The 18,094-nt window shown below is 47.4% G+C and overlaps 1 protein-coding gene across 3 annotated transcripts in view; it reads left to right on the top strand.

The window, feature by feature from the left end:
* The window catches only part of sh3pxd2b (SH3 and PX domains 2B), a 386,931-nt gene that overhangs the window by 354,708 nt on the left and 14,129 nt on the right, over nucleotides 1-18,094 (top strand). For all 3 annotated transcript variants that reach the window (XM_072512130.1, XM_072512131.1, XM_072512132.1), the window contains 2 exons: nucleotides 7,217-7,449; nucleotides 8,381-8,430. In XM_072512130.1, the coding sequence (XP_072368231.1) occupies nucleotides 7,217-7,449; nucleotides 8,381-8,430 (283 nt within the window). The remainder of the gene's footprint in view (nucleotides 1-7,216; nucleotides 7,450-8,380; nucleotides 8,431-18,094) is intronic.

The raw sequence follows: 18,094 nt of genomic DNA on the forward strand, positions 1-18,094 counted from the left end.
TTTCCGGAATACAAACTCCCGACAGTTTTTCGCAACAAAAATCTATCAGTTTTACCTTCTAGCCCTGTTAGTTACGCATGCATCAACATGCTTCTGAATCACGAGGATTGATCAGAACTGCTTGAACACTTGTGGTTTTCCTGTTCCCAATTGGATTCTAATTCAAAGGTTGTGGAATCTCCCGGAGTGGTTAAGCCACTTCTAATTCGGGTCCCGTCAGGATATCGCCAGTAATATGTTGCTAACGTTTGGTTGGCTCTCAATTCGTAATTTGCTCCGTTTGTTTAACCTTTGCTCTAGAGTCATCAGGTATCTTTATGATACCGCCACGAGGTTCAAGTTCAAGTACTGATCAATAACTCAACACACCAATTAATAAGATTCAAATCAAAACACATTTGTTATACACAGTAAATCATTACTCATGCATAAACTCTACTTTCTAGACTGTTCTCTATCATAAAAGGCCTATACTTAGCTTCGGACTGGCCCACCAGGTCAGGGGAACAAATGGCCTTTCGTTCAGGTCCTGAGTCTGCAGGATTCAAAAGCTGGTATGGACTGGTAGCTAGGAGCGCCTATCTCGTAGCGTGCATTGACTGGAGACTTCCTTGGTTGGTGCGGCAGCTTGGGCAGTTCACTCTCCAGTGTTGATTCGCTGCTGAGTGACCCTGCCAAGAAGGACGATTTGAACTTGGGGGCTTCCCGCCCTTTGGGGCGGACCCCATACCTGGTTCCAAATGATTGGACTACGTCCCGATCACTTGGATCGATTTCTCCAATACTGGAGTTGTTCCCTGATCGCTGGGCGGTCCCTAAATGTCCGTTGGCCTTCCTTTGTCTTGGCTCCTGCTGGCGCCGAGGAGTCTTGCTTGGCTTTATTCACCTTAAGTGTTACGATTGTGCCTTGGAATCGCTCAATACTATGCAGATGGCTGCTGGTTTCAGTGCTGTCTGGTTTTTGCAGGTTCCAATACACAGGATTTCTGCACTTGCTCGTTTTTGCCTGTGTTGGCTGAATTTCCCTTTAGTCTTTGCGGTTCTCCATTTTAAGTCGGGAGGTGGCCAACCCAGGTGGCTGCAGTGCCAACCCTTGAAGAGTTACAGCTCAACTTTAATTTGAAGCACTGATGATAGCAGAACAGTGCATTAATTGCTTAACAAAGTCACATTGGAGACATTTGGAGAACACTGCTCCTGTCCATGCTGTGGATTAAAGAAGTGCGGGAGGTGCACTGCGAAATAAGGGTACATATTGAAGTCTGTCATAGATGCCCTCTTGAGTTTACTGATGTTTCAGGATGCGGGTTCTGAATTTCTTTTCTCTTAATGAGACTTTTTGTGGAAGGATTCACATATCTATCTCTGAAATAACATGACTTGAGGATATGACAATACTACCCTCTTGTGGTCAGAATCAAATATTTTTGTCTTGTCTTTTGCATGTATATCACTTTGGTCTGTCCATTGGCAGATACCATCTGTAGTGTCTTACACTTGAGGAGCCCAGTCACATGGTGAAAACTTTGCTTGTCTCGCTGTGCCTCCTTTTCAGAAGGAAATTGCTGATGGTGCAGTGCCTGCAAAAGCAGGTTACCTTACTTGATACCTGTGGGCACTGCAGACAGCCAGTTGTGCAAATATCCTCTGGGTGGCTTTAAAAGCACCAGTAGATCGAATCTCTTGATAATCTCCATTTCTGTGGACCAGGGTGACTTGTTCTAGCTGTCATTCTGTTGCAGATGGTCAAATTCAATGATGGCCTCTTTTGTGAAATTTAGATGGCAACACAGATCTCCTCTGTTTGTGCCTGGGCACATGTGGAGTGGGCTACACACATGGATCTCGGGGCACATCTCATGAGCAGCATATAAATCATGTAACCCATTCAAAACCAGCTAAGGGAGTGCCCAATTTCAAAATGATGGTGAAGTTTAAATGGTAGGCGCAACCATGAACACCGTAAAATAACTTTAGAAGTAGATGAAGCCAGATAGGTACATGAGGGAAAAAGGAATAGAACTATATACTCCAGAAGATTTGAAGTAAAGCAAATGCTTTTGCACATAATTTAATTTAGACTACAGGCAAGGTCCCAGAATTCCCTGCAGTATGAATGGAACTTCAGCTAAAGATTTAATGTGGTACAGAATTATTCCATTTCAGGAATTTTGGAAGGGCGTAGCGAGGACGGTGTCGGGGGTGGTAGGATCCAGGGTCAAGCCGGGCTGGGGGCTCGCAATATTTGGGGTTGCAGGGGAGCCGGGAGTGCAGGAGGCGAAGGAGGCCAGTACTCTGGCCTTTGCGTCCCTGGTAGCCCGGCGAAGGATTCTTCTTCAGTGGAGGGATGCAAGGGCCCCCAAGCGTGGAATCCTGGATCAACGATATGGCGGGGTTTATTAAATTGGAGAGGGTGAAATTCGCCTTAAGGGGATTGGTAAAAGGGTTCTTTAGGCGGTGGCAGCCGTTCTTGGACTTCCTGGCAGAACAGTAGATATTGGTCAATGGCAGCAGCAGCAACCCGGGGGGGGGGGGTGGGGGGGGTTCTATTTTATTTCTGTTTATTTACCCTGGGGTATCTGAGGGGGTGTATATATTTGCTATGTTTTCTTTGTTTTAATTCGGGGTGTTAATTTATTATTTATGTATAGGGGGGAGGGGGGCACGGGGGCTGTTTTACTTTGTTCTGTATTTAATTCTATTGGGTTCCTTTTTTATTCTGTTGTTGATATTTTGTGAAAACCCCAATAATTAAAAAAAAAAAAAATATTCCATTTCAGTCTGCCTTTTCAAAAGCCTGTTGCTTGCTGTAATTTTTGTTTTGCCCCCCCCCCCCCCCACCCCAAGTTGGTTGTGGGAAAATGTAGCATGCTACAAATCGGTTAAGTAATTTTATAACACCTACCCTTTGACAGTGAGAATCTTTGCCTTGTGATGCTTGAAATAAATACTGTTAATGCAGTATTAACAGGCTTACAGACAATTTTGTATTTAAATGGTTAAACTCTGATAAATATAGAGAGTTATAATGTATGTTTCCTTCTGCAAAAATTACCATCTCAGTCAACTTTTTCATTACTTGAAGTGGTTTGGCCTCCTGATACCACTTCCTTTTTCCGGCTTCTTTTCCAGAATAGATTTTATTATCGTACACTGAGCAAATAACGAGCATGTGCATAATGAGTCATTGGAGTCAGGACTAACAGATGTAAGGAACAGCATGGCTTGAGGTCCTGCAATTACTGAGTTTTGTTTTCATTTCTTGGGCATATTATATACATATAAGACCATCTAAAAGTGACAAAGCAGGAGTGTGGTAAGAATTGGGAATTCCAGGTTAAGTCATGGTGACAAAAACAATCATTTTATGTACACCTTCCCCAAGCAAAGCAAAATTCCCAATCAGCCTTTCCGCTGAGCCATACAGACTTTGGTGTGCACCAATCAGGACCATGCTGCACAGGGAGCATACAGGCCGCACATAAACAAGGGCCCACAAGTGAAGAGAAATTGGAGAAGACGTGGTGGCAGGACTGGAAAATTCGCCTCTGCTCAAAAATGAGTGAGCAGGGGTGCATGCTGCAGGCTCACTTCATGAGGCTGGACTGCAAGGGGGTGGTGTTGGTTATGAGGACATTGGTTGGAAGGTTGGCACGACTGTTGGTATGTCGGGGAATGGGAAGAGATTGTTCAGATGCAATGGTCTGGTGTGATTTGTTTCTGAGAGCTTTGGCAGCAAGGGAAAACTAGTGGTTGATAATGCTCCTCTGCCCAATAAGGAAACCTTGCATGCCTTCCCAATCTGCTAGCCAGACCTCCAATCCATTTAATGACAGATAGGCACAAACACACACACATGGAAACTGAGATTAATTTTTTATTGACTCATAAATGGTAATCTTATGCATGAAGTTACACAATAATTCGGACTACAAAGAAAAGCGAAATAGATGTGCAACAGAACCATCTATATTCATACCTGGGGAGTATTTTCATGGGTGTTCTTTCATTCTAATATACATAATCTGATGACATGGTGGCCCAGTGGTTAGCACTGCTGCCTCAAGGCGCTGTGGTCTCAGGTTCGATCCCGGCCCTGGGTCACTGTCCGTGTGGAGTTTGCACATTCTCCCCGTGTCTGAGTGGGTCTCACCCGCACAACCCAGAAGGTGTGCAGGGTAGGTAAATTGGCCGTGCCAAAATTGCCCCTTAATTGGAAAAAAAACATAATTGCATACTCTAAATTTATTTGAAAAAAATATACATGAGCTTTTAAATCTGAAATGTAAGTTTTCAGATTGCTCTATTGCCACTTTTGTCTCCTATATCGAATCCAAAATAATTGTGTGGTCTTAGAGATTCAGTGGTGCTTAAGTTTGTGTGTTTAAAAGAAACAGAGCAATTTATAACAGATTGGCCATGAGTTCCAAATCTCCACAAATTGCTGAATGATTATCGCCACTGTAATGTTGCCCTCAGCCATACCAAAGAAATTGTCATCTCGTGGTGAATCAGTCAGCCCAACTGCTGCCACATGTGCTGAGACCTTGTGGAACAAATTTTGTTAATTTAGGCCCTGGGCTGTTCAAGGTTATTCTGTGAGACCATTTACAATAACCCCCAGTCAAAATCAGCAACCATCCACTGACATTCTGACCCTGCTGAGGTAGCACTGTACGTGCGCACTAGGACAATCAAAGGCAATCTTTGAGTTATTATAAAATTGTTTGGAATTTTTGTTGTTGGTAGCCTTTACTTTAGCATTGTGACCAAGAGGATGCTGTGATGGCTAGTGAGAGGGGGAAGGTAAAGTGTGGGTGATGAAGAATTGGGGCTGCTTTCACTGGTACAACAGTCGGTTTAGTTGATCATGGACACCTCAGCCAGAGAGGGGTGCGGTAGTTGGTTGCCTTCTTACTACTTCTTCCTCCTCCCCCTTTCCCCTCATCAGCTGGTCACCATGTAACCTCGCGATGGCTATGTTGTGCAGCGTGCAGAAAACCATGCCAAATCTTTATATCTGTTTTGCCACGTAGTGCAGGGCTCTTCCAGTAAATTTCAGTCAGTGGAGCTTTCGTTTTGACTTCTGTTGGGCAATTACCATGCACCTGGAACCCTCAAAGTCCGATTTGAAGTCAGAGAGATTTTGGATGCTACTGATTCACTTATCAGAATAGTTACCCAGGAACAATTAGAGGGATTAAAACCAGTTCTGATTCTTGGGTGTATGTATCACTAATGCCTCCAAATACCCCCCTGACCCTAGAAACTGCCTGACCTCTGACCACCCTGCACCCCCCCCACTAATGCAAAAAGCCTGCCATCCTACGTTCCAAACCTCCACCCCACTGACCCTCGAAACACACTGCCACCCCACCCCACCCATGACCATCCTGTACGCCCCACTACCCTGACATCACCAACTGTTCTAACCTAATCTTCCAATCCCTTCACCCCGACCCCTCCCCCCACAACCCGCCCCATCTCCCCCACACCCATTTACCTTACATACTTACCTTCTCTTCCTAGCTTGTATTTGAACAAAGGGACATTTAAACTTACCGGAATATGGTAGCCAGTGCCATAAAAGGGGGTTGTGCTTAGCGTCCCTCGATGTGAGGGCAGGAATTCAGGAGCAGGTAAGCCCTAAGTTTTTCAGGAGGCCCAGTTCGGAAGTCTGGGTGAGGAATATGGAACTCCAGTAGAAGTTAAGAAAATAGGACCGGAGCAGCAATCAAACAGTGACTGCCACTCCACTGAAAATTGGGCCCAAACCTCTGTTAATGTTTTCTGCATTCTGCAATATTAGTTGAATGTCAACAGTTTGCCAAGATAGATGGGGTCAAGAGAATTTTGTGTTGTTCAATCTTTTACTACACTTGGCCCTTGAATCCTGTTACATTCAATTGGTTACTTGTCATCAAATGCAACTGTAATTTAAATAAATGCTATTTTGCTACATTTCCGCTTGGGTGTTTTCAACATTTTGGATGCGGCTAAAGGACAAAAACCCAGTGCCGGTACAGTGTACTCTGTAGTAAAGATGCGCAAAGTGGTGGTGACAATTCAGTCATTTTTGCATACCTAACCATTGGCCCTGATATTGGCAGGGAGGGAGCAGGGGATTAAAGTTGTGGGCCGAAGGAGATGGGATGATTTCCCAGGAGGCTGGAGGTCTTGCCAAATTAAATGGCAGGATCTCAATACAATTTTTTTGTATTCACCTTCCTGCTAACAGCCAACTAGAGATCAGATTGGCTGAAAACCAGAAAAGATCCCCTGGGATGGGAGGCGGTCAGGCTGGCAAAGAGAAGGGACAGGGAGCCAGGAGAGTTTGTCAGGTTGGATTGGGGTAGTGCTTGGTCCAAAAAACCATGGCAAAAGATTTGCTAGAGGGACTGAGGGAAGCAACACACCTTCTCCTGACCCACAAGCAGTGCCGTAAAAAGCACTTGCCTGCTGGATCCAGATGCTCCCAGCAACCTTTACCTGCCAGGTTTCCTGAACCTCCGGAAACTCATGCAGGAGGTGTTAAATTCAAATTGTTGCCAAAATATCAGGGGTACAGCCTCATTTAATACAATACTCCGCCATCCTTAAACCTGTCTTGTGTCAGGTTGGGGTCAGTTTTCAGGAATTTCACTTTTTTATTTAAAAAATAATAATTTTAGAGTACCCATGCCCACAACTTGTCTTTGGGATGGTAGTGATTTAAAGTTTCTGCTTTCCCTCTACTTGTCTTGGGGATGGGACTGGTTTAAAGTTCTCCCCATTTGCCATGCGATTCCCACATAGTTTGGAAAAACAGTTCTCTCCAGTTGCCTGTTCAGTTACAGAACTGAGAACAGGTAACTGGTACATTCTTTCAGTCACTGATGGACAAAATAGAAACAAATGGAACTCATGAAATGACAGGGAAAACTCACAGCTGACTGCTTGTACATTGTTTAAAAGTTTTTCTCTATAATGAACGGGGGGGGGGATTAAAATGGGGAATTTTTGTTCTTGAGAGCTGAAAGAGTTCTTGATTATGTTTTTCATTAGAAAGTAGCAATCTTAAATTTGTCCCATCGTCTAACTCATTTATTATTGGCCTCCTTTTAAAATTAAATACATATTTACCCAGGTTTACAAAACCTATTTTGAGAGTTCCGGTACAGCAATGTCATGATGGCACAGAGTTTATTTCAGAGTATATGTATTTCTTCTTGAACAGGTATCAAAATCGGGAGGGATGGGCCCCTGCCTCATACTTGAAAAAGGCTACCAATGATCTCTTGGGTCAGAAAATAACTTCAGGGCAATCTATCCATTCAAGTGCAATTGACCTTGATGGAATTGGCAAACAGTCAGCCTGCACTAAAGAGGTCAGAGAGAAGACATCTTTATTTGACCAGAAAGATGAAAAAAATGCAATCCGAGGTGCAGCATGTGCTGATGCGAAAGGCAGTAAGTATGTATTTGGGACTTTGCAGCCGCATAGAATGGCAGTCACTTGGAGCTATAGAGTTTACATCAGAGAATCCATTCAGAATATTTCTAATGACAGAACAGAAAACAGGAATGGGCAGTAGTTGAGACGAGTCGATTTAGTTGATGCTCATTGAAAAGGCAAAGCAAAAGATTAGTCTCCTTTTTTATATTACTCGGCATTTTTAGAATAGGTTAAAGCACTTTTGGAATAGATGAAAATCGAGTTAGAAATGGAGATGGAGCTTGAGGGAATGAATGACATCACGATTATGTATTGTGCTCCATTCCTAATTCCTTTGACAGTAGAATTTATCGAATTATATTTTCGTGGCTGTAGACTTGAGATGTCAAGTTCCAAAGGCTGGCAGAATTTTCACTAATATTACAAACTTAAAAATATTCCATAATAGGCATGAATTTCCATGGGCCCCCCTGGATCTTTTAAAAATATGGCTTCACATAGATGTGGAGTTACACTGCATCCACTATTGATTTGACATTCCCAAATATTAATGGTCTTATAATTGCTGACTTCAATGTGCTCAGGGGTCAAATAGGGCCTGCCTCTGGGAAGTCCTATGGATCTGTGAATCCAGGTGGTCTGTTTTCATTTTAGGCTTTGACCAATTGCCTCAGCCAACATTGGCCTGTGAGAATTGCTATCTTCAGGTGCTTTCTCGCTTTTCCAAGTTTCCGACTGAAATGTTCATATTTTATGGGGGCCTAAACTAAAGGCCAATGGTTAATTTGTGATGTGTGTTTAAACATTTTCCTAAAGTGACATTTATCTTTCTTTGGCTGAAGAAAGTTTAAAATTCCTGTTCCTCTATTAGTTATATTGAAAATTGGAAGGGGCCTTGGCTATCTATACAACAAAGGTTAATTACATTTCTTTTAAACAATACAGAGTTACCAAACATGAGACAAAGACTGCCTCCACGCAGAGATCTTACTGTGGTGAGTATCAGCAGATTAATTTGGAGCATTTAACATAAAAAGTCCCAAATCACTTCACAAAACAGAAAATGGGTACAGCAGGAAGGGAAAAATTAGGGTGAGTGGCCAAAAGCTTTGTTAAAATTGTGTTTTCTGTGAAAGCGGCCAAGTCAGTTGCAATGACTTTGATCAGTGGTGGAGGGGTTTGCAGACAAAACCAAAGAGTCAAAGAATAGTGGTATGTACGAGGCAGGTATAGTTGTGAAGGAGATTAAAGAGGGTGGGTGAGAGCTTTGTCATTAAGACTCGCATTTAAATTTGTAACTTTGGGAGAGAAACGGTCAACAGGCCACAATTTACTGTCAAAGTAACAGTGAGGTTAATGGTCCTCAGTGTTATTTACACACAAATTGCACATCAACTTCAGGCAAGATCAGATGCTTGATTAATTTGAAAATCCAGAAGCGGTTTCTTGAGGTGCAGCTGTCGGCTGTTAGCTTCCCCAAAACACAATTTTGCTGTCTGATTCCCCAATCAAGCAGTTTCCTGTACTTGCACTGTAGACACAAACTAAACTTGCCATCGACAATTAAGGCTGCCCATTTCTGTCTAAATATCCTTTTTAACAGTGTGATAAGTCTTAACCACCGCCAATGTCCAGGAAAATTAACTGTCAGAAATGTGGATTCTCATTCCTTCAATGTTGAATTGTTGGACATGATTAACGGGCCTGTTAGCCGTGGGCGCACATCCTGTAATGGCTGCTAATTATTGCGAGAGGTCAAAAACCGGATTTGCGTCTACAAAGAAGAACGCAATCTTCCTGGGCCCTGTCCGATGCCCCGATCAGGTTCACACCCAGGAAGAACCTGATTAACGTATGTGAATGAATTAGCATCTACTTAGCAGGGTTAACATCGCGTCTTGGGCCCTCATCGATCTTCCCACCCACCAGCCTTGGCGTGTCGCCAGCACAAATTACTACTGCTTTTTAAGAACTGGAAGCAGGCGCCATGACCTCCGAGAGGGAGGAAGGAGGTGAGCATCTTTCTCAAGGGATCCAAGGGGTTATAGGCTGTTGGGCAGCAGCTCCGGGGGTGTGGGGGTGAGAGAAAGAGGAGGGAAGCTTTCAGGGGCTTACGGCTATACTTACGTTGGGGTTAGGGGGCATGGGGGCCTCAACCTATGGAGTAGCTGTACGGGCGGCTTACGTGTTGAGGTATGATAGCAATGAGCCATCTGAATTATGCAGCCTGAGTAAGAAGGGTGCCTCTTTGCTCTTCCTCCTCCTGAAGCAGAAACCAGTTATGCCTCTAACATTCCTGAGACTTGTGCTCGTGACACTAATTGGCCATCAAGAGTTAACACTTAACAATGTCAACTCCCCACAGTTTCAAAGTCAAGGAATGGGATTGGTTCAAGCTCAAAGCTTGGTGGCACCGGATCAAGAGGCAATGAGGTCACTTCTGTGCTGGGACCCTAACGCCTATCAGTCAGGGTCTAGCAGCTTCCACAAGGTGGATATACCATCCAGTTGACCTTGGACAGCCAGGATGAGGGAGCACATGACCCTCTTCCAAGAACCCACAGCGGTAATGAGCTCTTTCTCTCTCTCTCTCTCTCTCTCTCTCTCTCTCTCTCTCTCCCCCCCTCGTGCTCTCCTCCTTCGCAGGATTCTGAATGATATCGCGATGGAGCCAGTGGAGCTGGCTATCTTATTAATCATTGCGCTGGAGGCACTCAGACTCCAATAACAACATGCAGCGCCTTCGAGGAAAGACCTGCAGAACAATATCAGGGGCCATAGGGCAAACTCGGGCCAGAGGCCACACCAACCACGCAGGGGACAAAGAAGAGCAATGGCCTACTGGACTCGTGTGTTCTTCATGGAGCTGTCCCGACACTATCTGCTGTTGAAGACTCCACCTTACAAAGGAGACTGTACAGCACCATTGCGAAGTCCTGATGGACTTGGTGCCATGTGGTTCCTTGTGGCATCAAGGTCACAGCACCCCTCAACATTTATGTCACGGGGTTCTTCCAGGGCTCCATGGGAGACCTCTTTGGTATTTCATAGGCATTCACCTATAAGTCCAACCTTGAGGTGATGGATGCACTGTATGCACGGGCTCGGGACTATATCCACTTTGACCTGGAACAGCCCGGCAGGATGAGAGGGCTACAGGGCTTGGGTGCATCGCTGGTCTGCCACAAGTAAGACTGCATCCGTATCGCTCTCCACGCCCCATACCCAGGAGTCCCATTTATAAACCCAAAGGGGTCCCACTCCCTCGATGTCCAGCTGGTGTGCGACCAACAGTGTTTCATGCATGTGTGAACTCATTTTCCAGGGAGTGTTCATGACAGCTACATCCTTGGCCAGTTGCAGATCCCTGGAATCTTGGAAGGTCACCCTAGCCTGCAGGGATGGCTCCTTGGCAACAAGAGATATGCCCTCAGTTCATGGCTGATGACACCAGCGCAGAGGCCACTGCTGTGGAAACCAGGTACAATGAGGCGCACCGTGCAACCCAAACTGTCAACAACTGGAGCATCGGCCTGTTAAAGATGCGGTTCTGCTGTCTTGACAAGTCCTTTGGGGCCATACAATACAACTTCCGGAGGGTGTCACACTTTGTCATGGTCGGCTGTGCCCTCCACAATCTGGCTCTGCAGCGGGGCGTGGAGCTTCCTGAAGGCAATCTGGAGGAGTGGCACGTATCCTCAGAAGAGGAAGACGTGCCTGAAGATCCTGAGGAAGAGCCCACTGACGAGCCGGAGGATGGGGCCAGGCAGGAGGGCTAGGGATGCCCTCATCACCTCCTGTTTCATGGAGGAGGACTAGCTCGCTGTCTGACAACATGACCCCTCTGCGACCAGGAGGTGAAGGTTGCTGTGACCTCCAGGACCAGCTAGCCCCAGCACCCTGATGATTCAGTGCCTGTCGCCCAGCCGATGCAGGAGGGTGATGACGACTGGCAATGAGGAATTGTCTGCGATGGTCCTCAGCTGTTGCTTCTGTCTGACTCCTGTCTGTCTGCTGTCAGCACGCTGACTCACTGGCTCATGTCTGAGTGAGGTTCTGCGCTACATTCTTCTGTTCCTTTGCATTAGAGGGGGATATGGGGTGAGGGCCTACAGTTCACTGAATCATGTCTGAGTCTTATTACTCTGAGCTTTGAAGTGGCTGGATAGGCTCGGGTTGTTTTCTTTGAAACTGAGAAGGCTGAGGGGGGGACCTGATTGAGGTGTACAGGTTATAAGGGGTACAGACACGGTGGATAGGAAATAACTGTTCCGTTTATTGAATGGTCAATAATGAAAGGGCATATTTTAAGATGGGGCAGATGTTTTGGAGGGGATTTGAGGCAATATTTTTCACCCATGGTGCCTAACTTCACCTGTGCTCACGCTATGCCCCTAAGCTTCCTTAACCTTGCAAACCCTCCCAGTACGTCTAGGTGTGTTCTCAGGATGCACATAAAAGGCGGCCTATTGCCTGAGGTGCCCTTGGCTGACGTTCTCTAGAGGGCCGTGCCTACTTTCGGGTGGCACTGGTGCTTTAGCATTGCCCTGTTCTATCCACTGTGCCCGAGTTGCGCTGGTCTTAGGAAGGGAGGATTCAGATTAGCTGGGCACTCCCGAGGTCCCCTGGGTGGAAGGCCCTGGCCTGTGTACTAATGCATCCTCTTCCCTCGGGTGCTTGTGGGCCCCTTACTCAATGGGATGGGAACGGGAGGTGGCGTGTAGCTTGAGTGAGTTCCAGCAGCCTCACCATCATCTGCCGCTGCCAGTCCTGGAGGCCCACCATTGTCTGCATCATGCATTTGGAACTCCTCAGCCATGGTTTCAGGGACTGACCCATGCTTCAGAATTCTCCCTCCATGGATCTGACCTCAAATCCCAGGCTTTCCACTGCGGATGCCACCTTTTCAGTATTGGTTTGGGTGCCATGCATTACCCAGATTGTCTCCTGTAACAGAGGGTTTTGGGCTCCAATCAGCCTTGCAGTTGCAGTGTCACTGACAACCGCTCCTTGTATTCCCAGCTCTGCCTTTGCATCAGAAGCAGTGTGGTGCTCACCAGATAGTGACCTAGAAGCCTGCCTGCTAAAAACATCCACTGTGTCTCTGATGGTGGATGGTGTGTGAGGGATATGAAGCCTGTTCACTGTCCTCCCCTGACATCTCCTCCGAGGTCATGTTGAGCGTGGGCAGTGGGACAGTGCTGGTGGATGGGCCAGGCTGATCGGGTGATGCTCCTGCAAGGAAAAGTACAAAACCAAGTCAGTGGTCTGTGATACACAGAACTCACTTGAGATTGGCCATTTGGATGAACGTGTACTGGCTCCTCATTTTCTCTTGCAGGCTCGCTCCTGCTCCTCCCTTGCGAGCTCCAGGACTCTCTCCTCAAAAGGAGTCAGGCTTCGACATCCCACTGCCTGACATCTCTTGCTCATAGCAGTTGTGGGCAAGTTTACCCTGCAGTGACACAAATGGCTGCCTGCTGGGTCCAATGTCAAGGGCATGGTTGGGCACTGTGTAAGCAAGGAGAGGTCTGAAGAGTATCGGGGCGGGGCAGGGGGGGGTGGGGAATTGTAAGGAAGCTTGTAGGAGGTCAGGTGCTCGGGCCTTGTTAAATGGAAGGTTGTGGATTTGAGGTGACATTGAGGGGTGACGGACGCCAAGGTGGAGTGCAGAGAGGAGACAGGCAGCACTTATCCTAGCAGGATTGAGTCGGTGTAGCGCACAATGACTTATGCGAGACGAGAAGCGATGAAGTCTATCTAGGCTTTATTAAGCGAGACTTGTCCCCAGCAGCTCAGCAACAGAATGAGGCTGCGGGGAGAAGCTCGAGCTCTTATACTCCGCCAGAAGTCGGCAGATCCAACCAGGACCCGGGACCTGTCAGCCAATAGCCTCTCGGCTTCACAGGTACCACATTACCCCTAATACATACCACCACAGTCGGGTTTTTTTTTTATTGCAACATTGCACTTCTGCCCTCTTGTGCAGGCTGTTGGCACTGAATGATGCAAACGTCTCCCAGGCGGGTTTTGTTATCTTGCTGGAGGGACCCCTGCTAGCCCGATGATATACTCTTGCCCGCCATTCTTCCATGGCATACGGCGAAGGGCCCCGTCCGTGAATCGAGGTGTTGCCTCTGCCATCCTCCTAACTTGAATGAGAACCAGTACTGTGGAGCCGATTTAAAGCGGCACCCCCTTGATTAAAGTACTCCGATCACCCCCTGGGCAAGCAAATCAGATGCTTCATGGCTCAGGCACGGCGTTTTCATGTAGGGAAAAAACTTTTTTTTCTCTTAGTGCCTAAAAATTGCAGTTTGGATCACACTGGTGGGAATCACAGCACTTTTTGTGCCGAGATTGGCATTTTGCCATTTTTTGGGACCATTTTGCCAATTGTGGACAATTTATTTGTTTTTAACTTTTTCTTTTGATTTATTTTTCTCTTCGTCGTAATCCAACCTTTCCTCCCCTGTCTATTTTACTTTCTGTTTCTGATTTGCTATTCTAACTAACAGCTCCTGGTTCAGATTGCTTTGTTCATTAACGATGCTTTAATCTGATTATTTAAGGAGTCACACAGTTGCTTGTTCATACAAGTTCCAGATGCCCAATAGAGTACATCATGCTGTTCGAATATCCCACTTGCTGCAACTTGACATACTAAAGCTTCTGGAAATTTAATGGGCAAGTCTAATGAGGTTTTGTTAGCTGCAGTAAATTCCAGAAATTGCAGTTTAAATTGGTTAAGTTCAGATCGTGCGGGGGTGGGGGACGTGCAAGTGGGACCTAGTGTGTGGTAGAATATGAATAGCACAACTTTGGTCACATTGGGGGTGGACAATAGTAGTGTATATGGGCGAATGTTTGAAAAGCTACATATGTGGGTTTTGGCAGCGGAGGTGGGAAGGCAGAAGTAGGCCTGATGGATAAAATGTTGGGTTTATAGCTGAACTCAAGGTCAAACAGATGCTGTGATTGTGATCTCCCCTAGCCTGAATGAATGGGAGGATGAAGTCAGTCCCTCTTCACTATCTTCCGCTCAGTTTTTTTTTTTGAAAACATTTTATTAAGGCATTTATGATTTTATAAATGTGAACATAAGTCAGTAAATAACAATCCCCCTCCCCCCAACCCCCAACCAACATGGTAGCATAGTGGGGGCAGCACGGTAGCATAGTAGTTAGCACTGGCTTCAAAGCACCATGGTCCCAGGTTCGATTCCCTGCTGGGTCACTGTCTGTGCGGAGTCTGCCCGTTCTCCCCGTGTCTCTGTAGGTTTCCGCCGGGTGCTCCGGTTTCCTCCCACAGTCCAAAGACGTGCAGGTTAGGTGGATTGACCATGATAAATTGCCCTTACTGTCCAAAAAGGTTAGATGGGGTTATTGGGTTAGGGGAATAGGGTGGAAGTGAGGGCTTAAGTGGGTTGGTGCAGACTTGCCTCCTTCTCCACTGTATGTTCTATAACCAGTCAACATGGCTTACACACACAGTTCCCCAGTCCCTCCCCCTCCACTCGCTGATCCCGCCTAAACTAAACTAAACTATCTCCCCCCCGCCAACTTAAAGTATCTGCTGACAGTTTAATTTTCCCCAAAGAAGTCGATAAATGGCTCTGTTAGAGCAAACTTGATTTTTTTTCAAGCCTGAGAGAGCCAACCATGTTGCTAACCCATACCCCTGATTTCAGAGGCTCCGAGCCCCTCCACGCCAAGAAGATCCGTCTCCGGGCTACCAAGGAAACAAAGGCCAAAACGTCAGCCTCTCTCGCCCCCTGGACTCCCGGATCTTCCGACACGCCAAAAATCACCACATCTGGACTCGGTGCCACCCTTGTCTTTAAAACCATGGACATGACATTGGCAAATCCCTGCTAGAATTCCCTAAGCTTCGGACATGCCCAAAACATGTGGACATGGTTTGCAGGCCCTCTTCCACAACGCCCACACCTGCCCTTCAAAAAACCTGCCCATCCGGGCCACCATCCGTCATGTGTGCCCGGTGAACCACCTTACATTGTATCAGGCTGAGACTGGCACATGATTAGGACGTGTTGACTCTACCCAGAGCATCCTCCCATAGACTGCCTCTAGCTCCTTACCCAGCTCATCTTCCCACTTGTGCCTTATCTCCTTTATCTGGGTTCCCTCCCACTACATGAGCTCTTTATAAATTTCCGAGACCTTCCCCTCCCCCACTCCCCATTTTCAAAACTACCTTACCCTGTATCCCCTGGGTCGTAGAAGCGGAAAGGTCGAAACCTGCCTTTGTACAAAGTCCCTCACCTGCAGATAACGAAACCCATTCCCTCCTGGCAGTTCAAACTCCTCCTCCAGATCCTCCAAACATGGAAAGCTCCCATCAATAAATATGTCCCCCAGACTCTCAATCCCTGCTCTCTGCCACCTCCAAACCCCCCCATCCAGCCTCCCCGGCGTGAACCGGTGGTACCCACAAATTGGAGCCCACACGGACGCACCCTCCACTCCCATATGCTCCTGCCACTGCACCCAAACCCTCAGAGCTGCCACTACCACCGGGCTTGTGGATACCGGGCCAGCGAGAACAGCAGAGGTGCCGTTACCAATGCCCCTGAACGTGTTACCCCTACATGATGCCGCCTCCACCCGCTCCCATACCGACCCCTCCCCTGCTACCCAGTTCCTAATCATAGCTATATTTGCCACCCAATAATAATTCCTAAAGTTCGGTAAGGCCAGCCCACCCTCCCCCCTCGTCTCCGCTCCAACAGCACCTTCCTTACTCGCGGGGTTTTACCTGCCCATACAAACCCAGACATCACCGCATTGACCCTCTTTATAAAAAAAAAAGCTTTCGCAATAAAAATAGGGAGACCCTGGAAAATAAACAAATATCTCAGGAGCTCGTGTGCTAACATTCTGCTGGCCTTCTCTCCATAGTCATATACCGCCCCTCTCGCCTTCCCCAACTGCCACACCGCCTTCTCTTGAACAACAAACCAAATTCCATCTGCATCTTCTGCTGGTCCTTCAACAGCTTCGCCTCTGGGGCCTCCGAGTACCTCCTGTCCACCTGGAGAATCTCTCTAATCAGCCTGTCCATTTCCGGCTGCTCCACCTTCTCCCTATGCCCCCGAATCAAAATAAACTCCCCCCTCACTACTGTCTTCAACGCTTCCCATACCGTTGCTGCCGAAACCTCTCCTGAGTCTTTTCTCTCCACGTAATTCTGGATGGCCTCCCTCACCCGCCCGCACACCACCTCATCTGCTGGCCTCCCTCACCAGCCCAGAAATCTCCTGATCTGCTAACAGTCCTACATCCAATCTCCATTGGGGCTGGTTTAGCACACTGGGCTAAATCGCTGGCTTTTAAAGACTACCGACGCAGGCCAGCAACACGGTTCAATTCCCATACCAGCCTTCCCGAACAGGCGCTGGAATGTGGCGACTAGGGACTTTTCACAGTAACTTCATTGAAGCCTACTTGTGACAATAAGCGATTTTCATTTTCATTCATTTCATTTCATTGCGAGTGCTGACCCCCCTCTTTGCTCACCCATAAATCCACCATGTGGGGCATGGTCCGACACAACAATCGCCGAGTACTTGGCGTCTACCACTCCTGCCAGGAAAGCCCTATCCAAAAGGAAAATGTTGATCCAGGAGTGCACTTTGTGTACATGGGAGAAATGTGTACATGGGAGAAAAAAGAAACCTCCTTCGATCTCGGCCGTCAAACCTCCACGGATCTACCCCTCCCATCTGTTCCATAAACCCCGTGAGTTCCTTTGTGGCCGCTGGCACCCTTCCTGTCCTCGAACACGACTGATCTAGCCTCGGATCATAACCGTATTAAAGTCTCCCCACTCCACCCCCCCCCCCCATGATCAACCGATGCGAGTCCAGATCAGGAATCTTCCCCAACACGCGCCTTATAAACTCCGTGTCGTCCTAGTTTGGCGCATATATGTTCACCAGCACCATCGGCATCCCCTCCAACTTCCCACTCACCATAACGTACCTACCCCTTCCCCCACCCCCAAATCCGCCACTATACTACCCACTTCAAATGACACCCGCTTATTAATCAAAATTGCTACCCCACTAGTTTTAGAGTCTAGCCTTGAATGAAATACTTGCCCCAACCCACCCCTTCCTCAGCCTAGTCTGATCCATTACCCTCGGGTGTGTCTCTTGTAACATTGCAACATCCGCTTTTAAACTCCTCAGATGTGCATACATGCGAACCCTCTTGAATGGCCCATTCAGCCCCCTCATGTGCCATGTGATCAGCCTGGTCAGGGGGCACCTCCCCCGCCGATCAACCAGAACCCTTCCTAGGCCAGCCTCCAACCCCACGTCCCGCGCTTCTTCTGGCCCACCGTCAGGCGCCCACCATCATCGACCCCCATCCAATCGCCAATCCCTCCCCTGTCCGCAGATCTATTCCCTCATTCCTGACCCCCCCCCCCCTCCCACCCCATAACAAAATAACAATCCCAATCCCCATCAACAAACTTATCACCTGCTCGCTCCCTACTGCGCTTCCGTCAGCTGTCAGCTAGCCCACTCAGCTAGCCTGGTAGCTCCTGCCCATGGCGTCAAGCATCCTACCACCCCCCCCCCCCCCACCCCATCCACTGATCCCACCCCTGCTCGACCAACTTGAATTTGCA

Source organism: Scyliorhinus torazame, chromosome 7 (assembly GCF_047496885.1).
Source record: "Scyliorhinus torazame isolate Kashiwa2021f chromosome 7, sScyTor2.1, whole genome shotgun sequence".
In the NCBI taxonomy this organism is placed as follows: Eukaryota; Metazoa; Chordata; class Chondrichthyes; order Carcharhiniformes; family Scyliorhinidae; genus Scyliorhinus; species Scyliorhinus torazame.